The sequence below is a fragment of the Piliocolobus tephrosceles genome, chromosome 21 (assembly GCF_002776525.5).
Source record: "Piliocolobus tephrosceles isolate RC106 chromosome 21, ASM277652v3, whole genome shotgun sequence".
NCBI lineage: Eukaryota > Metazoa > Chordata > Mammalia > Primates > Cercopithecidae > Piliocolobus > Piliocolobus tephrosceles.
This window is the reverse complement of record NC_045454.1, coordinates 11750800-11776129: the sequence shown is the minus strand read 5'-3', so window position 1 is coordinate 11776129 and position 25330 is coordinate 11750800. Positions and strand designations below refer to the sequence as shown.

At 49.6% G+C, this 25330-nt stretch overlaps 1 protein-coding gene and 2 long non-coding RNA genes across 3 annotated transcripts; 2 read left to right on the top strand and 1 right to left on the bottom strand.

The window, feature by feature from the left end:
- The first annotated feature begins 7508 nt into the window (after positions 1–7508).
- On the top strand, positions 7509–11831 carry LOC111520133. Its single transcript, XR_002724567.2, has 2 exons — positions 7509–8683; positions 8773–11831. It is a non-coding gene; the product is annotated as an uncharacterized LOC111520133 (long non-coding RNA).
- A 7899-nt stretch (positions 11832–19730) lies between these two features.
- IGFL1 (IGF like family member 1) lies at positions 19731–21199 on the top strand. The gene is made up of 4 exons (XM_031934920.1): positions 19731–19756; positions 20065–20118; positions 20229–20472; positions 20789–21199. Exons 1-4 carry the CDS (start codon positions 19732–19734, stop codon positions 20790–20792), a joined length of 327 nt encoding a protein of 108 aa, XP_031790780.1. The 5' UTR covers position 19731; the 3' UTR covers positions 20793–21199.
- A 149-nt stretch (positions 21200–21348) lies between these two features.
- On the bottom strand, positions 21349–24534 carry LOC111520168. The gene is made up of 2 exons (XR_003309988.1): positions 24112–24534; positions 21349–23860 (listed from the first exon to the last, which is right to left on the bottom strand). It is a non-coding gene; the product is annotated as an uncharacterized LOC111520168 (long non-coding RNA).
- Positions 24535–25330: the final 796 nt, after the last annotated feature.

Below are 25330 nucleotides of genomic sequence, written 5' to 3'. Positions count from 1 at the left end.
TGTCAGCTTTCAGCCCTTCCTCAGTCACATCCAGTGCACATCTGAGTACACCATGTGCTTTCTGTTTTGGCAGCAGAAGGACCTTCAAACTGGTCTCCTGAGGCTCACGAGCCCTGGCCAGGGCAGATGGAGTCTCCCTTGCCTGCCCCACTTGCACCACAGCTGAGGACTCAGCAGTGAGCTCTGGGTTTTATGTGTGGTGGACACGCCCTGGGCTGCTGTGGCAGGACACCCCCTGTAGGAGGGATGGGAATGAGACCAGGGCTGTCCTGGGCAGTTTCTCTTTCGCTCAAGGTGTTGTATTCTCTCGGAGGAATAGAAACCAAGCTTGGGCACCTTCAGGCAGTTCTTCCTTACTCAGGATGGTGCATTCTTACATAATTTGGCTCTATCTTCCCACATAAATCTCATCTCACATTGTAATCCCATGTGTCAAGGGAAGGACCTGGTAGGTGACTGGATCACGGGGGCAGTTTTTCCCATGCTGTTCTCGTGATCGCGGGGGAGTTCTCACGAGATCTGGTGGTTTAAAAGTGTGTAGAAGTTCCTGGCTCACTCTCTTTCGCTCCTGCCACCACGGAAGACGACATGCCTTGCTTTCCCTTCACCCTCAAACATGACTGTACATTTCCTGAGGCCACCCTGGCATGCAGAACTATGAGTCAATTAAACCTCTTTCCTTTATAAATTACCCAGTCTCAGGTAGTGTTTTTAGCAGTGTGAAATGGACTAACACACATTTCTAGTGCATTCTACAGTGATTCTGGGAACTGTGGGCAAGAAGAGAGGTGGGAAAATCAGAGCTATCCAATGCTTGTCTTCTGGTGCCCTCCTCCAGGAAGCCATTCCTGGTGCCCTGGGTGCTACTCCCAGCCTTGCTCACCCTGGGTCATCACTGTTTTTGGAGGGGTCTGTGTCCCCCCCCCCAGACTATAAGACCCAGAAAAGCAGGGCCTGGAGCTAAGTCACAATCGTGTCCCCAACATCCATTGACACAGAATAAGTCAAGTGCATAGCGTATGTTAAATGAACGAATGAAAAAAGTGAAAGCATGATGAAAGCCCTGTGTTCCGGGTGTGTCTCACTCAACCTGTCTGTCCTGTCCTGGTGACTTGGTGAGAATTGTTACCTGAAGGTCTTTAAACCTCTCTCCCTTCCAGGGCTTCCGCATGGAACTGCTTCTCAGCTGTGCCCTACAGGGTCAGATGCACTGGGGAAGATCTAAGACTCTTCTCCACAGCCCACATTCTGTCCCATTAGCCCTTCCAACACAGGACACACCACGTCCAGGGCTGCAGGAGCCCAGGCTGCCAACAGCATCAGCATCCTGCTAGAAGAGGGTAGGCATCCTGGCAGAAGAGGGTAGGGATGGCTGGGACTCAGAAGAGCCTTCTAGATTCATAAGTTTATTAATCCTTTCGCTGCAACTACTAGGAAAAATAGGTGTGACATCATTACGTGGGTTACACACAGTCACACACAAAAAAAGAAAGCGAAAGCAAAAATTGGCAAGAATATGTTAGCTTCCCTCAGGGGAGTGGCTCCTTCAACTTCGATCCCAAATGACTTCTTTCAGAGGAAGGTTCCTCCCCTCTCCTCAGAGCAAGCACATTCACACAGGAAGGAGATTAAATTCCTGCAAAGAAGAAGAGGGAAAACCTTCCACTGGTCCTTTGGTCTTAACTGTCTCGGGACCATGATGTATCTGAGAGTCCGGTAATGACTATGGACTTTTTTGCTCAGAATATCACAGATGATTGCCAAACATCGTGAAATGCCACTGAATTGCACACTTGCAAAACACACATACACATGCAAAGTTAAGTAAACACATATACTTAATTGTGGGGCCTCAGGGGAAGAGCAGCAAGAAACGTCCAGACATCTGGTGGTAAATATTCTGCTCTGGTTCAGCTAAAAATAAAGCCCTTCATCAATCTGGTCCCTGGAAGGACTTGTTCCCTTCTTGTTGATGATCAGAGAAACCTTAGCAGGAACTGATTCTCAAGTGTCTACCTTAACAGAAAAGCCACAAAGAACCATGGTAAGAGGGTAGCGGATAACATCCACGGTGCTATCAGGTGACAGGTGACTGACCTCAGCCTTGGTGTTCAAGAAGATTCCAGAGGGTAGGTGACATTGAAGGGAAAAATGAAAATGAAGAGGGATGGGGGAATTGGAGACAGAAGCCGGAGAGACGTTGTGGTTCTTCCAAGGAACTGTGCTAAGTCCTTGTGGTCTTCTACATTGTAGAATGTTCTACACTGTAGAATGTTGTGAAACCCCAACATTGTGTTTGGAGAAAATGACTCACACAGACTCCTCCTTGTCAACCAGCAGCGGAGGGGCCTCCGGCCTGGGGAAACCCGGCCTTCCTTCTACATACCTGACATACTTGCACACCTAAAATTCCACCTCATTCCTGCCTGTTTCCTAGCAGGGCTTCCCTGAGGGCAGATGGAAAGGCCACCCCAAAGCTGCCAGGAGGGAGATTCCTCCAATTTTTTCCTGGAGTAAAAAGCAAGCCGTGGGGGAGCTGCTGACAGCAGGAAATGCCAACATCCTCTGGGGTTTCACATTCCAGAAGCCAAGAGCTGCCAGCCCTGCCCGTTCTCTCACCCCACTTCCTGGATCCAAGCAAGACACGGGCTGAGGTCCTGTTGCTGCTCAGTGACACAGGCCGGACAAGAACCCAGGTCTCCTGACCTCTCACCCACGGGCTTCCCAACTCCCCAGGCCTGGTCTCTCTGGGAAGGGCAGGCCGGCCCTGTTCACAGACACTCCTGAATGATACCCAGGTTCTCGGGCCAGGCTGGCAGATCTTGGCTCCTGGACTGTGAAACCTCCAAGGACTTGGCAATTCCTGCTGTCAGCAGCTTCCCTACTTCTACTGTACAATCATATAATATGGTAGAATGAAATAATGATATTCTGCCATTACGTGGAATACACACAGTTCCAATAAGAGTGTCATAAACAATCTAGCACAGCATTCTGGTTAGTGCACACTGTCCCATTTCTTTTTTTTTTTTTTTTTTTTTTTTGAGACGGAGTCTCACTCTGTCACCCGGGCTGGAGTGCAGTGCCCGGATCTCAGCTCACTGCAAGCTCCGCCTCCCGGGTTTACGCCATTCTCCTACCTCAGCCTCCGGAGTAGCTGGGACTACAGGCGCCCGCCACCTCGCCCGGCTAGTTTTTGTATTTTTTAGTAGAGACGGGGTTTCACCGTGTTAGCCAGGATGGTCTCGATCTCCTGACCTCGTGATCCGCCCGTCTTGGCCTCCCAAAGTGCTGGGATTACAGGCTTGAGCCACCGCGCCCGGCCGGTCCCATTTCTTAATCCATTTTGTTCAATTAAAATATAACATTGTTTATGCCCAACTGATGGTTTTCCATGTTATCAGCATGTCCTAATCTGTGTCCTGGAAAACACCACTCTACCCCACAGCCGCGAGGCATGGAGACCAGTGTAGCAGACAGGGAGATGGTGCTAGAAGCAGGGTCTGCTCTGCCCCAGGGGAAGGTGGGTGCTGAGCACTCTGGTATTTATCATGAGGTCATTTCTGCTGCTGCCTCTTCCCTTGTCTCCTGCCTCCAGAGCTCCAGAGAGAAGCCCCTGTCCATGCTCCACAGAAAGACAGATATAGGATATTCCACACACAAAAATCTGACCGCATACATCCCCTGCTGGGACTAACCCTGGGGAGAATGGCTTGTCCATGCCAGGTGCGGCCTGTGAACTCACAAACTGAGGAAATCCTGCAGAAGCTGGGAGGGGCCCACAGAACTGACTCAAAACAGCTCCTTCCCCTCTGATTTCTCATCCTGACCCCAAGATGGCTCTTCTGGGGGGAAATCACACACCTGACCCTCTGAAAAAGCACGTGAAGGAAAAATGTCCTTGAAAATCTCTGGAGGGCTGTGGAATTTCTCCACCAGAACTTCACAGTGACAATGATACTAAACACAAGCACCACAATAACCAAAATCAGGAGTTTTATTCTCCCCCCTTCTCTCTCTTTCTCTCTCTCTCTCTGTCATGAACTTCATGAAGACACTGACTTTGCGTTTTCTACTCAGCACTGCATCACCAGTGTCTGACACAAAGAGCCTGGCACATGTGGGCTTCCAAGTTCTCCTGTCCTGGGCAAATGACCATTAATGAGACGGAGAAGGAGTTGAAGAGCCCCCAGAGGAATGTGAGTCCCAGAGGTCCCGCCAGATCCACTCCCACCTTCCAAACCTGTGAAAGTCAGGTGCCTGCGTCACACAGTCTCACAGTCTCTCCCACCCAAATACCATGAGCTGCAGGTGAGTGAGCAGTTACTGCGTCCTGGGCCATGGGCTTGGGTTTTGAGGTCGGGACCTGATGGGAGGATGTCAGGGGTTAGCAATGTACCAAGAAAAGTGGAGAGAGAGTCATAGGTCAGTAGGATCCTGTGGAATCACTGTGTGGCTGTGTGAGGAGGGGAGGGTGATAACCCCAGAAGCATGCTGCACCTTCCTGTTTGCCAAAGAGGGGGCATGTAGATCAGAGAAGGTGAAGGGTGCACTGCTTCTCCCCTGGTTCTCAAAGTGTCTGAGATCAAATCTGCTACACTGCCTGGCTCCTCTACTGCCCAACGACCCAGCCTGTCTCCACAGGAGGGCCAGACATGCCGTGACACACACACACACACACACACAGAGGCTGTCACGTGTCCTCAGCACAAAGTGCCTTGAGCAAGACCATTGCTGACCCCACACTTAGCCTGACTGTGATCTTACTGTGATCAGCACATCCCATCAGTGTGGCAACAGGTGTGGCCAGCGTGGGAACCAGGTCTCTTCTTGAGATTTGCTCTTTGTTTCTGAATAGCCACCGTCAGAACAGGCACCCTCCTAGAAGTCACTTGATTAAAAATTTCCTTTTGGGTATTTAGGTTGACATTCTATCAATCAATTTAAATATAAATGTATATTTATTATAAAAGTGTAAATTGGCTCTAATTAATGATTATGGTGAATTTTACTAACTATAACTATTAAAATATTCCAATAGATAAAAATTGTGCTAAAAATGTACAGTTAATACAAGGGTGATTACTTAAAGGTAAATCTTATAATTTTTGATCTAATAAATCTTCATATACATGATCATGAAGCACATCAATAGAATTAATCCTAATATTTATAGCAATATTTGGTGTGCTATCTCTCATAAAAAATAACATTGATAGTAAAAAAAAAAAAAAAAATCAGCTGGGTGCGGTGGCTAACACCTGTAATCCCAGCACTTTGGGAGGCCGAGGCAGGCAGATCACGAGGTCAGGAGATCGAGACCATCCTGGCTAAACGGTGAAACCCCGTCTCTACTAAAAATACAAAAAATTAGCTGGGTGTGGTGGCGGGCGCCTGTAGTTCCAGCTACTCGGGAGGCTGAGGCAGGAGAACGGCATGAACTTGGGAGGCGGAGCTTGCAGTGAGCGGAGATCGCACCACTGCACTCCAGCATGAGTGACAGGGCGAGACTCCGTCTCAAAAAAATAAAATAATAGTAATAATAAATCATGAAATTTGAAGATTCTATTTAATTTTGAGCTGTTTGATTTTCATGTAGGGCATGACTGTCTGAAGTAATAAATTTTGGGGTGCATTAATATGTGATGACCTACATCTCCCCCTAAATTCATGTGTTGAAGTCCTAACCCCAGTATCTCTGAATATAACTGTATTTGGAGATAAGGTCTTTGAAAAGGTGATTACGGTAAAATGAGGTCATATGAGTGGGACCTAATCCAAGCTGACTGGTGTCCTTATAAGAAGAAGAGATTAGGGCACACACACACACGCAGAGGCCACGTGAGGACACAGGGAGGAGTGGGCCATGGATAAGCCAGAGAAAGACCCTAAGAAGAAACCATCCGGCCAACACCTTGATCTCATACTTCTGGCTTCCAGAACTGTGAGGAAATGAATTTCTCCTGTTCAAGCCACCCCTCTGGCACCCCTGGTTATGGCAGTCCTGGGGGATTAACACAAGCGTAAGGAAAATGAAGGATGTAAGAGCCAGAGAAAGGAAGAAAATCAAATGTAATTTCTCCTCATACAATTTTCAAAATAATGGACTTTAGGAAAACATGTTTGGGAAGCTATTCTAAACTGGGTGTTTAGTGTTTTAAGTGTTTTGAATTTTTGACTATTGATAGAACTATTTGAATAGTTGAAGAGGAAACATATTTGAAACCTAATGATATTATGACTCCTGGCTAAGGTTCTGTTACCAACGGAAAGTCTTGACTGTGAGTTGTCCAGGTTCTTGGCGCATTGAACAAAGAATTGAACAAAAATCACAAGCAAAACGGCGGAAGAGGAAGACATAGATTTGCTGAAGCGAAAGTACACACCCGAGTGGGAGTGGGCTCAAGCAAGCAGCTCAAGAGCCCTGAGTATAGTATTCCTTGGGTTTTTACTGACTGAAGGAAATTGGTAACCCCCCTAGGTACCCTTTAGAGGCCTCCAATTGGTTATACGCTATGCAAATGAAGGATTGATTGGCGGCCAATCAGAGGCTGAAGTGGAGGCTTGGCCCATGGCCAATCAAAGGCTGAAGTTCTCCCTTTGATTTAATTCCAAGAAGTCAGCCATGGGTTGCCCTTAGGCTCCTTGTCTCCAGACCCTATTCTGCCTTAGTTCCTTCTTTAGAATATATTACTAATAACTGCCTGGTAATGATATTGCCCTAGACAGACAGGTGAGTGACTTCCTGCAATGTAGCCGTCACTGAGAGTCCCTCCCTACAGCATATCCACAGGCAGAGTGAGGATTCAGGAGTCCCCTGGCAGCTGGCAACACTGAAGAATGAGTTCGAGCTTGAAAATTGACTACTAATCACAGCAACAGTAAAACCATTATTTTTTAGAAATCTGATAACATTCTAGATTCCTCATTTTTTGCCCCAGTTTGTTCCTTGGTGGTGATATTCACCTTCAGCCTCAGGGTCTAGAGAAAAGAGAAGGTCTCTCAGGAATTTTAGCACTAGGGCAAATCTTACAAATGCAAAATTGCCAAAGAGTGGGGAGAGCATTTGGAAGGCTGGCATCAGGGCTGAGAGGATGAGAGGGATAGGAGAGATAACTGAGAGAGGAGGCACAGACTCCAGGGACGGCCTGGGAATGTGCTGCATAGCACAGGCAGGAAGGGCACACAGAGAGAATGGACAGGTTTTTGTCAGGAAACCCAGAGATACAGAGCACGAGATGGGTAGCCAGAGCCGGGATTTCGCCATATTGCCCAGGCTGGTCTCCAACTCCTGGCCTCAAGCCATCTGCCCACCTTGACCTCCCAAAGTGTTGGGATCACAGGTGTGATTTAGCATGCTGGCCTTTTTATTAAGTTTTAAACCACTTTTTCTTCAAATTTGGACTTCAAAGTGAGATGAGTCACTGAGCCAGCTTTTTGATTAATTTTTTTTTTAATGGAATGCTTCATGAATTTGGGTGTCATTTAAACCACTTTTATGTCAAATTTGGACTGGAAAGTGAGAAGTCTCTAGGATACCTAGAATAAGGTCTTACTTGACAGTCGTCAGAAAAACACACCCTAACCTCTTCAATTTTCTGTTACAGCCCATTGGAAAATGCTGGTGTTGTCATTGTTTTTTCTGGTGTCTTCAAGGTTAACTCCGCTTTGGAAACAACTGAAGCCCTGTATTGGGAGAGTCCTAATCTGCCCATCCACACCACTAGTGGTTGTATAGTGGGAACAGGTGGGCTTGGGAAGTAGTGGAGATTTGAACAGGGCTCAGGCCGTTTGGGATCTTGTGTTGTAGGACTAGGGTTCAGGGAGGCATGACACAGGCTGCTTGCACTGATACATGGTTTGTTCAACAATGGTTCTGGGCCCTGGGGTCCCAGCAGAGCTCCCTGATTTCAGCCTCCTGAGGGCTCATTCAGACTTCTTATTCAGATCTGACTCTGTCACCCCAGGACATGTTTCTTAGACATTTCCCAGAGCTCTCTGTATCCCAGGGTGGGAAATTCTCAGTTGCCTCCATCCTTACACAATGAACTGCTGCCTCACCCAGGATGAATGGGGCTCTGTCCCTGGTGCTGAACGCGTGCCTCTGGTCGTGTGCTGGGAGATAGATGAGTTCTCAGGCAAAGGCAGAAAACATATGAACATCAGAAGACAGACATGGAGTGAGGTGCCTCCCACCATCCAAGAGTTTCCATTATTGGTTTCCTTTTAAGCTATTCACTGGGTGACAAATTTACTTGTCATCCTATATCACCAAAGTCATTGTACAAAACATCTATCACAGGATTTTTCACACAGGCCAGGAATGGACACTCAGACCATGTGTAGACTCTTTGCTGAGTCAAATGTCATCCTCTGCCTCCTGCTTTATTCTTAAGCTGGGAAGTTTCTCTTCATTCATTCACTTCTTTATAGGTTCTCCCTTGAGGTCTTGTGAATCCTTAATTTTTCATGACTAAATACTTCCTTTTCTTTCATAACACATAGTATCTGATTTTCTGGGAAACTTTCTATTTGGCAAATATGGGACTAGGGATGTCAATGTGAGTTCTCCATGGAAAGACTGATCTCACTGATTTAGAATTTGTGGTGGTTCTTGTGATAAGATACCTGAAGAAAATATTGCTCTTACGTGACATTAAAGAAGAAAAATGTGACACTTAAGGTGAGTAAAAAGAAGGTGTGTGGTTCTCTATTCCCTGGGTGTTCGTATGTAGGAACTGGATGCTAGAAAATCTTTGGCTTCACTTTTAGCTTTTGGCTCAGAGGAGGTCAAGGTGCACCTTTCTTCGGTCATCCCAAATCTGGGTTCATCCAACACCAGCCGCCACCACCATGACCCCAGTGAGATCAAAGTTCTATACCTCAGGTGCTGGGGGTGAAATCGGTGCCACTTCTGTTCTGGCCCCCAAGATTAGCCCCTTGGTCTGTCTCCAAAAATGGTTGGTGATGACATTGACAAGGCAACGGGTGACTGGAAGGGCCTGAGGATTATGGTAAAACTGAACATTCAAAACAGGCCCAGATTGAGGTGCTGCCTTCTGCTTCTGCCCTAATCATCAAAGCCCCCCAAGGAACCACCAAGAGACAGAAAGAAACAGAAAAACATTAAACACAGTAGGAATATCACTTTTGATGAGATCATCGACATTGCTCGACAGACCCAGCACCGATCTTTAGCCAGAGAACTCTCTGGAACCATTAAAGAGATCGGGGGAATGCCCAGTCTGTGGACTGCGATGTTGACGGCCGCCACCCTTATGACATCATAGATGACACCAACAGTGGTGCTGTGGAATGCCCAGCTAGTTAAGAAGCACAAAGGAAAATATTTCAGTAAAGGATCATTTGACAACGAAAAAAAAAAAATCTTTGGCTTCATCTTCAGGGAAAGGCAAAAGACGCTACCAGCCACTTCCCCAACACTACCTCATCACATCGCTATTGTGAAACCTGAAGAAGTGGTCTTTGAGGGATTTTTCAGATTTAGCACTTCAGCAGACCCAGGACTGTCGCCTGGTCCTGAGACTCCCTGAGTATTGCTCCTGCCTGCTGTGCTTGTTCCACCCACTCGGCTTGACTGCACTCAGACCACACTACCACGCCAGATCCCACACCTGCCACAGGCAAGCCAGGCATGGTGTGTGAGCAAGCAAGAGTAGGGTCTGGCCACTGTGCACAGCCAAGCACTCTGGCTGCTTCGGTGGAGTGGGCAGCTCCAGGAGCTGGCATAAATGCCATCTCCATGCAAGGCTGTGGCTGGACCAGATGTACCACATACAGCTTCTGCTACAGGCACCTGCATCTGGACAAGGGGAACATGGCAGTGCCTGGAAGCTTGGAGACACCAAGAACCGCAGAGCCCCAAAGAGGGTGTCACAGCCCTGACTTGACAAACCCCTCGGTCTCTGGTCCTCAAAAGACTGCAGCTTTTCTCTGCTTCTTGTTACTTGTAATGTGCAGAGTGGGAGGTCATGTTTCAGCCCTGTTTGTGTTACAGTTCTTTCAGGGGCGCCATGGCACCTAAGTTCTTGTTGTAGGTAGCAGGGACCAGCCTGCATGTGTGAAGTGTGCAGGTGGAACACAGAGCACTCCACCCACCCAGGCGGGTATCAGAGGATGGGCCCTCAGGCACTGGTGAGGCCCAACCCTCTCCCTCAGTGACATCTGCATTCCTAATATTCTTTTTGAACATCTGAAAGTCCACCAAATTCCTGCCTGTCATCTGGGAGAGACTCCGTGAGGCCACGTGGAAATCACACCCAGGTGTCACCCGGATAATGATTCCATCTCTTTTGCACTTATTCCAGAGGCAAAGCCCATGACAGGAGAAAACTCCAGTGCTCTCCTGTGTGCTGCTTTCCAGAAGCTCAGTCCCCCAGCAGCACTTGTCTTTCCTGAGGCCAGCCTGGGGCATCTGGGATCAGGGGCTGCTTGCCTTTCTGGAGGGGCTCAGCTCAGGACTAAGGGGGATTCTGGGCTGGAATAGGGGTGTCTGAGTCCCGTCCACATGGTGTCTATGACCTGCAGGGGGCGCTTATGCCAGGTCTTTCTTACATAGAGAAAACTAGGGTGACAAAATGTAACCAATGGGAGTTGGAGTTTACTCTTATCTCCCAGGAATCCATGAGAGTCCTGTGACCCTGGAAGGAGATGGGGTCCCCAATAACTAAGGACATGGCAGTGAGTGATGCAGCCCAGCTTCCTGTCCTCAAAGAGTTTCAGGCCCACTGTCCCTAGACAGTGACAACCCAGAGTGGGCAGCTCTCGGATGGGGGAGGCACAGGCTGCTTCTTTGGGAATTTAGTGGACCCTGCTGCTTGCTGGGAAAATCCCCCACCTTGGAACTGTAATGGATTTCTGGAGAAATGACACACAGTTGCTCATGGATATAAAATAAATTTTATAACCAAAATAGGACCCAGTGTCAGCACTCCCCAGGAAGAAGGATTCAGGCTTGGTCCAGTGTGAAGCAAGTGTGCACTTACCCAGGTGGCTTGCCTATTTTTGTGCACAGGCCCATGGTGAGGGTTGCTGCATGTGAGTTGGGTTTTAAGTGGTTTGAATGTCCTGCTGCTGCTGAGAGAGGGAGCACATGCTGTGCCCAGATGTGCAGTGGATGTGACTAAGGATTGAAAAGCTGTCAATCTCCAAAATTGAATTTTCTTGCCATACAGGGAGATGAAAAGGCTACTAGAAAAGAGCTTATCTGACCCTTTGAGAAAATGAAAAGATCCCAACCCAGGTATGTGTGACTGCAAAGTCTCAGGATTGCTGAGACAGGAGCTCTTGCATCCACAGAGCCCTGGGCTGGTCCAGCTGCCCTCCCTCCCACCCAGCCTCTGACTCCCCGGCTCTGTCATCATCTCCCTCTGCTGATTTTTCTTCCCAGCCTGACTTAACTGCCCTGAGAGACCAGGACCAAGGCCAAGGACGGCCGGCTGGGCTCCTCCGTGCCCAGAGACACCAACCCAACCCCACCCTGAGGAATGTGCTTCTCCTTGGCACTGGCTAGTCTCCAGGCCTAAATTCAACCCTCTTTGTAGCAGGCCAAATGCCAAGCCCAATCTCAGCCTGCCCAGGAAGGACCTAGGACTGAGGCTGTGAGCTCTCAACTTGTTTTTCTGGGGCAACATACCAGGGCAGCTAGTCAGTGATTTTAGGAAAGACGAGGTGAGCCTGTGCCCAGAGGATTTTTCCTTCCGGTGTTTAGTAGCTGTTTGGCTGTGACTCACTAGGAAAAACTCACATCATATTATATCTGACTGACACACAGCCCAAAAGAAAGTTGAATTAAACACTGATGAATAAGATACTGTAGTGTGCACATTCCTCTATTCTTTATTGATGCTGGTTTAATGTCTTGGATACCCATGGTGACAAATAAATCGGTTCACAACCTGAAAAAGTGTCACAATCCCCGTGTTGGAGACCACTGCTCTACACGGCAGCTGCAGGAGAGGGGAGGCCTGATGGCAGAGTGAGAAATGGGGTCGGGGATGTGCGTGCTTATCCCATCCACCCATGAGAGCGAGTGGGCCTGCAGGACTCTGGAAATTGCATGAGTATTTCTGCTCCATCAGCCTCCTGCCTGGTCTCTTGCTCCCATCTCAATCCTCCCAACCAGCCTCCTCCCAACAGAAGGACACACGGATTTTCCTGAATCACAATCTGATTACTTCTCTCCCCTGCTTAGAGCCTGCCTGTAGCTTAGGAGCACTGAGAAGAAAGACCAGATCTCACCGAGGCTCATAAGGGGAGATGGACAGGGGATCCTCTCTGCATCTCCATGTGTTCAGCAGCTAGGAAGTTCAATTCTTCTTGTTCAGGAGTTTTTAGGCCAGGCGCAGTGGCTCATGCCTGTAATCCCAGAACTTTGGGAGGCCGAGGTGGGCGGATCACCTGAGGTCAAGCGTTCAAGACCACGTTGGCCATAATGGGGAAACCTTGTCTCTACCAAAAAATACAGAAATTAGCCGGGCATGGTGCAGGCGCCTGTAATCCCTGCTACTCGGGAGGTGAGGCAGGGAGAATAGCTTGAACCTGGACGGTGGATGTTGGAGTGAGCCAAGATCATGCCACTACACTCCAGACTGGGTGACAGAGCAAAACACGGTCTCAAAAAAAAAAAAAAAAAAAAGAGTTTTTATACTTTGGTCTATATTGCCTCCCCATCATCACCTTTCTTGGAGGTTTGTGGGTGACACTGAAGGTTCCTTCCCTCTAATCCTCAAATATTTTGGTCTTTCTTCTGGTTACTGCCCTGATGCTGAGGCTACGTGGGGGCCCTACCCTAAGGCATATTTTTAGCCTGAGTTCCTGCTGTGTGATCTGAAAGAGGCTCATTGGGAATAACAAAAGACACTCCTATAACTTAGGAAGTTCCAAGTTTAGCGTCATAATAGGAAGAGGGCCAAAGAACAAACATTTTCATATTACAACCCACCTGGTAAGCCATGGGTTCATCAGATTGGATCCCCCTTGCTCTGCCAAATTTGCAGCACTCATGAGTTACCAATCCCAAGGGAGGACTCCCACTGCAGGGAGGATGGCAAAGGCCACCACTGCGCTAACCACCCGGAATACAGGTCTGAACACTTCAGCCACTGCATCTTGGGCTATACTCTGACTACACTGAGTGTGGTGAACAGAACACCCACAACCACAGCCAGTTTGACAAAGCAAGTTAATTACTTATAGACAGGCAGCAAGGGACAGTGGAAGCGTAGAATTCATGACTCACTGGTCCCCCAAGGCTCAGGAGCACTGCCCAGGGCAGACAGAGTCTCCCGTCCGTGCTTGCCCCACTTGCACCACAGCTGAGGACTCGGCAGTGAGCTCTGGGTTTTATGTGTGGTGAACATGCCCTGGGCAAGTGTTACCAGACACCCCCTCTAGAAGGGATAGGAATGAGGCCAGGACTGTCCTGGGCAGTTTCTCTTTAGTTCAAGTTCTTGCATTCTCTGGGAAGAAAAGAAACAACAGGCACTTTCAGGCAATGATTCATTTCTTAGGATGGTGCATTCTGATATAGTTTGGCTCTGTGTCCCCAAACAACTCCTCTCAAAATGCAATCCCCATGTGTCAGGGAAGGGATCTGGTGGGAGGTGATTGGATCATGGGGGCAACTTCCTTATTGTTGTTCTCGTGATAGTGGTCGAGTTCTCATGAGATCTGACGGTTTAAAAGTGTGTGGCAGTTGCTTGCTCCCTTTCTTTCCAGCCCCCATGGAAGACATGCCTTGCCTTCCCTTCACCCTCTGCCATGATTGTACATTTCCTGAGACCTCCTTAGTCTTGAAAAACTGTGAGTCAATTAAACCTCTTTCCTTTATAAATTATCCAGTTTCAAGTCATTCTTTTTTTTTTTTGAGACGGAGTCTGGCTCTGTCGCCCAGGCTGGAGTGCAGTGGTGCGGTCTCGACTCACTGCAAGCTCCGCCTCCCAGGTTCATGCCATTCTCCTGCCTCAGCCTGCCGAGTAGCTGGGACTACAGGCGCCTGCCACCATGCCTGGCTAATTTTTTTAATTTTTATTTATTTTTATTTTTTAGTAGAGACGGGGTTTCACTGTGTTAGCCAGGATGGTCTCGATCTCCTGACCTCGTGATCTGCCCGTCTCGGCCTCCCAAAGTGCTGGGATTACATGCGTGAGCCACCGTGCCCGGCCCAGGTCATTCTTTATAGCACCATGAAAACGAACTAATATGCATTTCTAGTGCATTCTACAGTGATTCTGGGAACTCTGGGCAAGAAGAAAGGTGGGAATGCCAGAGTCATCCAATGCTTGTCTTCTGGTGCCCTCCAGGAAGCCATTTCTGGTACCCTGGGCACTGCTCCCAGCCTTACTCACCCTGGGTCATCACTGGAGAGGTGTCTCTGTCCTTCCTGGACTATGATAACCAGGAGGGCAGGGCCTGGAACTAAGTCACAATTGTGGCCATAGCATCGACTGGCACACAGTAAGTGTACAGGGTGTATTAAATGAATGAATGAAAAAAGTGAATTGATGATGAAAGTCCTATGTTCAAGGTGTGTCTCACTCAACCCGTCTGTCCTGTCATGGTGACTTGGTGAGACTTGCTGCCTGCAGGTCTTCAAACCTCCCTCTCTTCCAGACAGCCCCAGGGCTTCCCTGTGAAGCTGCTTCTCCGCTGTGCCCTACGGAGTCAGATGCACAGGGAAGGTCTAAGGCTGGATTCCACAGCCCACCTTTTCCCCGCTTAGCCCTCCTGACACAGGACACAGCCACATGCAGGGCTGCAGGAGCCCAGGCTGTCAACAGCATCAACCACCTGCTAGGAGAGGCTAAGGACGGGTGAGACTCAGAGCCTTCCAGCTTACTACGTTTATAAAACCCTTGACTGAAACTATTAGGAAAAATAGTTGTGACATCATCACGTGGGTTACACACAGTCACAAAGAAAAGGGAAAGCAAAAATTGACAAGAGTGTGTCAGCCTCCCTAAGGGGAACATCTCCAGATTTGGATCCCAAATGACTTTTTTCAGAGGAACCCTCCTTCCTTCTCCTCAGAACAAGCACATTCGTTCACACAGTGGCTCTCAAGCCTGTAATCCCAGCACTTTGGGAGGCCGAGACGGGTGGATCACGAGGTCAGGAGATCGAGACCATCCTGGCTAACACGGTGAAACCCCGTCTCTACTAAAAAATACAAAAAACTAGCTGGGCGACGTGGCGGGCACCTATAGTCCCAGCTACTCGGGAGGCTGAGGCAGGAGAATGGCGTAAACCCGGGAGGTGGAGCTTGCAGTGAGCTGAGATCCGGCCACCGCACTCCAGCCTGGGCGGCAGAGCAAGACTCCGTCTCAAAAAAAAAAAAAGAAAAAGAAAAATTCCTGTGGAGCAGAGGAAGAAAAATCTTTTCACAGAGGAGATTCTGTGGTTTTAACTGTCCTGGGGCCATCATGTATTTGAGAGTCTGGAAATAATGATACAGTTTTTTTTGCCCACATTATCACAGATAATTGCAAAATATTGTGAAATGCCACTAAATGGCACACTTGAAAACACGCACACATACACACATGAAAAGTTAAGGAAAAATGTGTATTTAACTGGTGGAGAGTGTTGGGGGAGAAGAAAAAGAACGGTCCAGACCTCTGGTGCTGAATGGTCTGCTCTGGTTCAACTAACAATAAAGCCCTCAGTCAATTTGGTCACTGAAAAGACTTGATCACTTCCTGTTGACGATCAGAAACCACAGCAGAGACCTGATTTTTGAGTGTCTGCCTTAACAGAAAAGCCACAAAGAACCACGATAACAACATGGCAGATGACAATCACGGTGCTATCAGGAGGTAACAGGTGACTGATCTCAGCCTTGATGTTCAAGAAGATTTCAGAGGGCGGGTGACATTTAAGTGAAAGATGAAGAATGAAGAGGGATGGAATATTGGGTGCAGAAGCAGGGGTGACGCTGTGGCTCTCCCAAGGAGCTGTGTTAAGCCAAGGGCAGTGAGAGCCAGGGACGGTGTGCAGGATGTGGGTGTGGACACTTGGGATCCAGCTTACGTCTTCAGGAGCTTCTGGTCTGCAGAGGCTGGAAGCTTCATGCTTTCCTTCCAAGAAGACCTTGCAGCTGGGATTCTGGATGCATTTGAATCTCTGGACAGCACAGCCATAGTGTCTCTTGGTGTAGCCACAGGATGATGTGGCTCATGTCCAGGTGATGGCCCTGAATTGCTGAGACACTATTCTAGCCACAGAACCGGCATCTGGATCTTGAGTCTCAGCTCGGTAAATTGTTCTAGCTTCATTCCTGGCAGCAAATCCTGGGGCCTCTCCTCCAGCCCCTCCTATGACATGGAGGCTCTTAATTCACTGGTCTGCATCATGTGAAGGATCCTGCCAGAGCAGGGACCAGGCTTTGGTCAACAGAAACCCCCTTGCAGGGAGCTTCTGAAATCCCAACATTGTGTTTGGAGAAAATGACTCACACAGACTCCTCCTTGTCAACCAGCAGCGGAGGGGCCTCCGGCCTGGGGAAACCCGGCCTTCCTTCTACATACCTGACATACTTGCACACCTAAAATTCCACCTCATTCCTGCCTGTTTCCTTGCAGGGCTTCCCTGAGGGCAGATGGAAAGGAAACCCCAGAGCTGCCAGGAGGGAGATTCCTTCTATTTTTTCTTGGAGTAAAAGGGCAAGCATTGGGGGAGCTGCTGACAGCAGGAAATGCCAGCATCCTCTGGGGTTTCACATTCCAGAAGCCGAGATCTGCCAGCCCTGCCCGCGAGCCCTGGGAACATCAGACCTGGGTGTCCTCCAAGAGTGTCTGTGAACAGACACTCTTCCCAGAGGGGCCAGGCCTGGGGAGCTTGGCAGCCTTTGGGTGGGAGGTCAGGAGACCCGGGTTTCCTGGCCCAGCCTGTGTCACTGACAACCACCAGCAGAACCTCAGCCTGTGTCTTGCTTGGATTCAGGAAGTGGGTGAGAGAGGGACAGCGATGGTCGTTTGAGGTCAGGGTTTACATTTACTGTCCAGACACTTGGGATCTTCTCTAGACACTGGAGGACAGGCTTCCACCGGGAGATCCTGGTCCCGCCTCACACAGCTGGGCCCCCAGGCAGAAGACAGACCCGTGCCCAGACACGGATGCCCCACAGTGCGCACATTAGGAAGGGGGATTCTGAGGGACTGGTGGCGGGACTGGACATGGCTATGTGCACAGCCTCTTCTGACATCTTAGGAAGGGGCAGGGACAGAGTTTGAACCCAGGGCTGACTGACCCTAAAGCCTCATCATGTCTAGTCAGGGGCTCTTAGTGTCCAGGGAGCCCTGGACGGGCGCCCACTGGCCTCACACTGTCCCAGCCTCTGAGGCCCCCATGCTCTGCTAAAATCTCCCTCCACTTTTGAGACGTTGGGCTGACTCAGCGGCTCTGAGAGACCAGGCTCAGGCCAGGAAAGAGCAGCTGGCCTCCTCCCTCCTCAGAGATGCCCACCCTGCCCCTGCCCCTGGGACGGTGCTCTACTCTCTCATTCTGGCTCATATGCAGGCAGCCTTGCCTCTTCTTGGTAGAGACAGTAAGACCTAGTGCAGGGCTCCACTGCAGCCTCCCAGAAAATGCCTGGAACCAAGGACCTGAAAACCGTACCCCTTTATGGACAACATCAAAGCGGAGACATGTCAGTGACTCTTGGAGAAGAAGGAGATGATCCTGGAGGCTTCTGTGCTCCCAAGTGTCCTCATCATTTGGCTGTGACTCCCTCCAGAAACTAGATATCTAGTTCTAGATATATGCTATGCTATCATGTAATAATATCATGACAGAACAATATAAATAATGTTCTATCATTACTTGGAATACACACAGTCCCAATAAGAGAGTCCTAAACAGGCTGGGCACAGAGGCACACACCTGTAATCACAGCACTTTGGGAGGCTGAGGTGAGCAGATCACTTGCGTTCAGAAATTCAAGACCAGACTGGCCAATACGGTAAAACCCCGTCTCTATGGAGAATACAAAAATTAGCCGGGCATGGTGGCGGGCATCTGTAACCCCAGCTACTCAGAAGCTGAGGAAGGAGAATCGCTTGAACCTGGGAGGCAGAGGTTGCAGTGAGCCAAGATCGTGCAACTGCAGTCCAGCCTGGGTGACAGAACCAGACTCCATCTCAACAATAAATAAATAAATAAACAATTTTTTTTAAAGAAAAGAGTGTCATAAACAGTTGAGCACAGCATTCCGGTAAATGCACACTGCCCCATTTTCTAGCCCTTTTTTAAAAAAAAAATTAAAAACAACATTGTTTATGCCCAGCTGCACTGGTTTTCCACACTACTAGTACATACTAATCTGTGTCCTGGAAAACACTGCTGTACCCACAGCAGTAAGGAATGCAAGCCAATGGAGCAGACAGGGATGTGGTGCTGGAAGCAGGGTCTGCTCTGCCCTGGGTGAAGGTGGTGCTGAGCACTCTGGTCTTTATTGAGGTCATTTCTGCTGCAGCCTCTTCCCTTGTCTCCTGCCTCCAGAGAGAACCCCCTGTCCATGCTCCCCAGGAACACAGATGCAGGATCTTCCACACACACAAACCCGATGACATCCATGCCTTGCTGGGACCCAGCCATGGTGCCTAGAGGGTGACAGGTCACCTTGCCTGGCCGGGAGGAGAATGGCTTGTTCATGCCAGGTGTGGCCTGTGAGCTTGAGCTGAGGAACTCCTGCGGAACCTCAGAGGGGCTCACAGAACTGACCCAAAACAGCTGCTTCCCCTCTGTCCTCACATCCTGACCCAAGATGGCTCTTCTCAGCGAAAATCACAACCCATCCCTCTGAAAAAGCACATTAAGGAAAAAGGCCTTTGAGAATCTCAGGAGGGCTGTGGAATTTCTCCACCAGAACTTCAGAGTGGTAACGATACTGAACACAGGAACCAAAACAACCAAAATCAGGAGTTTTATTCTCCTACCTTCTCTCTCTCTCTCTCCTCTCACTGTCATGAACTTCATGAAGACACTGACTTTGCGTTTTCTACTTAGCACTGCATCACCAGTGTCTGACACAAAGCCTGGGGCATGTGAGCTTCCAAGTGGACCTGTCCTGGATAAATGACCATTAACGAGGCAGAGAAGGAGGTGAAGAGCCCCCAGAGGAATGTGAGTCCCAGGGGTCCAGCCAGCTCCACTCCCACCTTTCAAACCTATGAAAGTCAGGTGCCTGCGTCACACAGTCTGTCCCACCCAAGTGCCATGAACTCCAGGTGACTGAGCAGTTACTGGATTCTTGACCATGCATTTCGGTTGTGAGCTCAGGACCTAATGGGCCCCCTTGGAAAGATGTCATGGGTTAGCAATGTCCCAAGGAAACTGGGGAAAGTCATAGCTCAGTAGGATCCAGTGGAATTGCTGTGCGGATGTGTGAGTGTGGGAGAGAGTTAATGGAGGAGCATCCTGCACCTTCCTATTTGCAGGAGGACTCAGGGTGGGGAATGACACTGGGGCACATAGCACAGGGAAGATGAAGGGCACACTGCTTCTCTCCTGAGAACAAAGGTGAGATCAAAGCTACAATGCCACGTACCCTGCCTGGCACCTCTCCTGCCCAAAGACCCAACCTGTCTCTGCAGGACTTGCAGGAGGGCAGGACATGCTATGACATCACCAGCTCCACTAGAAACATGGGATAAAAGGAGTGGCTGAGATCTGCTGATCACCTGCTCACTCCACTGCAGCCACCCCAGATCCATGGCTTCCCGAGGCTGCATCCTGGGTAAGGAGGACAGGACCCCATTCCTACCCGAGCCCATCTCCCATCTCAGCCACCATCAGGGCTCGCTTCCCACCCCAAACTACACTTCATCCCTGCTGCCATGCCCAGCCAAATCTCCAGGCGTGAATTGCTCACAGCAATTTCCCATCCACAGTTCCCAGATTAGCCCCATCCACAGCCCTGTTTCAGTTCCTGAACTGCTCAAAGCCATACCGAGCCCTGGTTCCACCCAATCTTCTTCTAAATGTCGGTGCCAGTCATGTCTGTGGCTGTCCACTCATCCCATCTCCCCTTTCCTTTTCCCACAGCTGTCTTCGCCATCTTCTTCATCTCCAGGGTCCTCTGCTCACACAGAGCCCCAGGTGAGCCCGGGAGGGATTGGGAAGCTGGGGGAGGGGTACACCTTCCAGGGGACCCCAGGCTGGGACCCACCTGCCACCACCACCTGGATCTCACCAGCTGTCTCCTCCAGTGGCCCCCATGACTCCCTACCTGATGCTGTGCCAGCCGCACATGAGATGTGGAGATAAGTTCTACGACCCCCTGCAGCACTGTTGCTATGATGATGCCGTCGTGCCCTTGGCCAGGACCCAGAGGTGTGGAAACTGCACCTTCAGAGTCTGCTTCGAGCAGTGCTGCCCCTGGACCTTCATGGTGAAGCTGATAAACCAGAACTGCGACTCAGCCCCAACCTCGGATGACAGGCTTTGTCGCAGGTGAGTCCTGTCCTGTCTCCTCCATGGGATTGTGGGTGCAGGGGAGCTGCATGCCTGTTCTGCCCTGGGTGGAGCCCTCATTCTCCTTGTCTCCCTGTCTCTGCCTGCTGCCTCTATTCAATTCCACCTCTCCCTTTCCCGACGCCTGTGTCTCTTCCTCCACCTGTTTTTATTTCCCTCTCAATCTCACTCTTTCTACCCCGCTGTCCTCTCCTCTGGCTCTCCTGCCCTCCTTTCTGCCCATGTTCAGTCTTGCCCCGATCTCTGGCCATCTCTATCCTGCTCAGTGTCTCTCTGTCACTCTCTCCATTGTCAGCTGATGGAACATCAGGGGAACGATAACTCCTGGATTCTGCTTCCTGGATGGGCCTGGAGAAAGAGGCTGGTGTTACCTGAGATCTGGGATGCTGAGTGGCTATTTGGGGGCAGGAGAAACACACTCAGCTGCCCACTTCATTCTGTGGCCTCTCTGAGGTCCACCCTGCAGCTGTCCTGAGGAGGCCCACAGGTCCCCTTCTAGGATTCTGGACAGCATGAGATGCGTGTGCTGATGGGGGCCCAGGGACTCTGACACCTCATGATGACCCCTATGGCTAACATCAACCAGGCACCACCCCAAGGCTGGCTGGGGAACCCTTCACCCTTCCGTGAGATTTTCCATTCCCTTAAGTTCTCTTCTCTCCAGGAGCAAAGCACAGGACCATAATAAATTTAGGTACATTGTAAATTAATGCTGTAGAATTCATGAATTAGAGAGCTTGGACGGTTGAAAGGGGTTACAAAGGGTGACCTGGGGCCCCTTCTCTCTGTCACCCTGCGGCATCTTGGCCTTTCCCTTTGTTCTGCTCATACACACACTTATGTTTTCTTTCTCCATTTATTTTTTAAATTTATTATTTTGTTATTCGTCCTTGGTGACTAGGGCCCTGGCCACCCCTGGGACAGGGGTCACCCTACTACACCAGCCTCCACCACCCCATGGCTCCCTGAACCCAGTCCCAGGATCGGGAGCAGCCCAGGTTGGGTGGGGAGGAGGTGGGGATCGAGGGAGGGCTTCGGAGAGGCACTCCCTGTCCCACACCAGTTCTGGGACAGAACAGGATCCGGCTGTTTATTCTCGATGTCCATTAAGGAGATGCAGACAGACTGGAAAAGAACGGAGGTTCTTTCTGCAACCAGTTACGGGGAGAAGGTCGGAGTAGCTTACCGGACCAACTCAAAGTTACAAGCTTCTTTTTCTAGTGCTTATATACATTCTAAGCTCCACACCTGTGTGCGGAGTGCACCTGCAAGACAGCGTATTTTTCATTCTATCAATATCTAAACTTTAAGTCGTGACTAGGGTCTGGAAAGCTTTCTCCAGAGTCTTGGACAGTTTCTTAATCTTAAGTGGACCCTAGTATGAGGAATATGTGTAAGAATGCTATTATTATTTGATCAGACTTCAGGATCTGAGCAAACCCAGCTGGGGGTTTAATGGGCTTGTTTTCTCATTCCCGCCCTAGTCCCCAGGCACTAGTTTTTGCAGTCCTATAATGTTTAATGTGTGCATTCATCAAATTAAAGTTTAGTGGAGACTGACTCTTCTGGTCGCTAACAGAAACCTGACCTGCCACACACCTGTCCCAGGCATGCGTCCCCTGGGATCGTGGAAAACCCACTGGGCAGGTCCAGGGCCCAGAGATGCCACACTTAGTCTGACTTTGGGCCAAAGCTGGAGCCTGAGCAGGAGTGGGTGGGGCAGGATGCGGAGGGTGTGGGCCATGGAGGAGCCCCCGGGGTTGGAAGGAGGAAGCAAAGGCCGGCCAAGGCACCTGAAGCACATTCTTCAGGCCCTATGCCAGGGACAAACCCTCGTGCCCAGTGCTGATGCGGAATAGATCGCAGGGAGCGGGCCACGCTGCTGTTTACCCGACCCAGAAGCAACTTCCTTAGGGAGGGCTCAGCCCTAGGGTCTCCATCAACCTGGATTCCTTGAAATCAAAGAAGCTACCACCTTTCTGGGTCCTGTTTCCCAGGGCCAGGGGGTCTGCACAGCGCCCAGACCTGCGTCCACGGGCCTCAGTCACCCGGGGCCAACCCCAGGCTCCCAGACTGCCCCATGGCTTCCCGGGCAGATTCTGACTGGAAGGGTTCCATCATGGCCCCACAGGCCGCAGCATCGCCTCAGTGGCCCCAGACGGGCCCAGTGGCCAGGTGTCTGCACCTGCCGGAACTCTGGACCCAGCACATAAGGATGGCAGCAATCTGACATCACAGGGCAAATGCCCTGTCTCACAGGCCTAACCCTAGCTCAGGGCTTATCAGTGGGCGCACACCCACTGCTGGGTGAGCTCTGCCTCCCCATGCTAGGATTCTGCAGTGCGTAAGGGCTGTGCCGACGCCTAGAGAGCGACAGACCCACACCACCTACAGGGCGGCTGCTTCTTCATCCTCCACAGTGAGCGTCCTAAACCTTCACCCTGTCCACATGTGACTCTCCCTGCCTCCATTCTCCCCACCCATGAAACGATCTCATCTGGATATTTCAGTGGAAAACTAAAAAGTTTTAAGTGACTGCAGGAGAACAGGACAGAGGCGGGTCTCCCAGCTCAGACCCCGCCCTGGACGCCCCCACGGAAGCCGCACAGCACGATGTAGGTGCCCAAGGCACCGCGTGTGCGCGGAGAGGCCTCGTTCAGTCCCGCCCCTCTTAAACCCGGTATCCTCAGGTGTCTGGGTCCTGCCCCATACGGACCCTCTAGACCACTGGTCCAGATCCCCTACCTTCCCCCAACAGGAGGTACTGACATCAAAGCATCACCTCATCTGGTACATGAATCTGAAACACAGACCACACCTTACACCAACGTGGTGAATCCCTCCTTGGACCTGAGTCCAGCAAGCTCAGAGTCGAGGCTCTGGGTTTCCTCCCAAATGTCGCGCATGCGCACAGAAGACACCTGGCGTCTCCTGTAAAGGACAGGAATCCCGGGCTTCCCAGAATCACTAGGTCTGATTTAAATAGCATCAAATAAATTGGAAAAGGAAGAAAGTGCTATAAAGTTCGGCTAAGGTGATGAACTTTTCAGAGGTTGTATCGGTCCCGTCTCCTGAAGGGAATGAAGGAGTCTTCTTTGAACATCCATGAGGATGAAGAACAGTCACTGAGGTGACGGTACCAAGTCACCGACCACCTCCCAGGGATCCTCTCATCCGATCCTCACAGCAGCGCTGCATGGTCGGACCTCATCACCCACATTCCACCAAGAGGAAGCTGAAGCCGGGGGCCTTCATCCACTCATGTCCTCCAGATCCCTGGCACCCATCCTGGGCCGCACCCCATCATCCAAACCTTGGACCTTCGACCTGGGGAGGGTCCCTCTCTCCTCCATGAGCCGTCCTGGGCCTGTAGAGGTATCCAATAAACAAGAAAGCAGAACAGAAAGAGCTGTGATGGAGTGGATCTTATGTACTAAGAATAAAATTATTTTGAGAAATTTTTGGGTCATGTATTTACCCACAGAAAAACAGAAGCTAACACACACACACACACACACACACACACACACACACACACAGGCTGTCACGTGTCCTCAGCACAAAGTGCCTTGAGCAAGACCATTGCTGACCCCACACTTAGCCTGACTGTGATCTTACTGTGATCAGCACATCCCATCAGTGTGGCAACAGGTGTGGCCAGCGTGGGAACCAGGTCTCTTCTTGAGATTTGCTCTTTGTTTCTGAATAGCCACCGTCAGAACAGGCACCCTCCTAGAAGTCACTTGATTAAAAATTTCCTTTTGGGTATTTAGGTTGATGTTCTATCAATCAGTTAAAGTGTAAATGTAAATTTAATATAAAAGTGTAAATTACAGCTCTAATTAATGATTATGGTGAATTTTACTAACTATTACAGCTCTAATTAATGATTATGGTGAATTTTACTAGCTATGAAAATATTCCAACAGATAAAAATAATGCTAAAATGTACAGTTATTACAAAAGTAATTACTTTAAGATAAATTTTATAAGTTTTGGTCTAATAAATCTTCATAAAATATACATGATCATGAAGCACACCAATAGAATTAATCCTAATATTTATAGCAATACTTGGTGTGCTATCTCTCATAAAAAAATCATTGATAGTAAAAAAAAAAAAAAAAAAAGAAATCGGCCAGGCGCAGTGGCTCACGCCTGTAATCCCAGCACTTTGGGAGGCCGAGGCGGGCGGATCCCAAGACCATTCTGGCTAACACTGTGAAACCCCATCTCTACTAAAAATACAAAAAAATTAGCTGGGCGTGGTGTCAGGCGCCTGTAGTCCCAGGTACCCGGGAGGCTGAGGCAGGAGAATGGTGTGAACCCGGGAGGCGGCAGAGCTTGCAGTGAGCCTAGATCAGCCACTGCACTCCAGCCTGGGTGACAGAGCGAGACTCTGTCTCAAAAAAAATTAGTAATAATAACAAAGAGATGATGAAATTTTAAAATTCTATTTAATTTTGAGTTGTTTAATTTTCATTTAGGGCATGACTATCTGAAGTAATAAATTTTGGGGGGCATTAATATGAGATGACTTATGTCTCCTTCTAAATTCATGTGTTGAAGTTCTAACCCCAGTATCTCAGAATATAACTGTATTTGGAGACAAGGCCTTTGAAAAGGTGATTACGGTAAAATGATGTCATATGAGTGGGACCCAATCCAAGCTGACTGATGTCCTTATAAGAGGAGATTAGGCCGGGCGCGGTGGCTCACGCCTGTAATCCCAGCACTTTAGGAGGCCGAGGCGGACGGATCACGAGTTCAGGAGATCGAGACCATCCTGGCTAACACGGTGAAACCCCGTCTCTACTAAAAATACAAAAAAATTAGC

What these genes read in the sequence shown, in the direction of transcription:
- IGFL1 (XM_031934920.1), top strand. Translation starts at nt 19,732, where the DNA reads ATGGCTTCCCGAGGCTGCATCCTGG. An exon ending in TTCCCGAGGCTGCATCCTGG is followed by an intron (nt 19,757 to 20,064) that starts GTAAGGAGGACA and finishes CTTTTCCCACAG; the next exon opens with CTGTCTTCGCCATCTTCTTC. An exon ending in CTGCTCACACAGAGCCCCAG is followed by an intron (nt 20,119 to 20,228) that starts GTGAGCCCGGGA and finishes TGTCTCCTCCAG; the next exon opens with TGGCCCCCATGACTCCCTAC.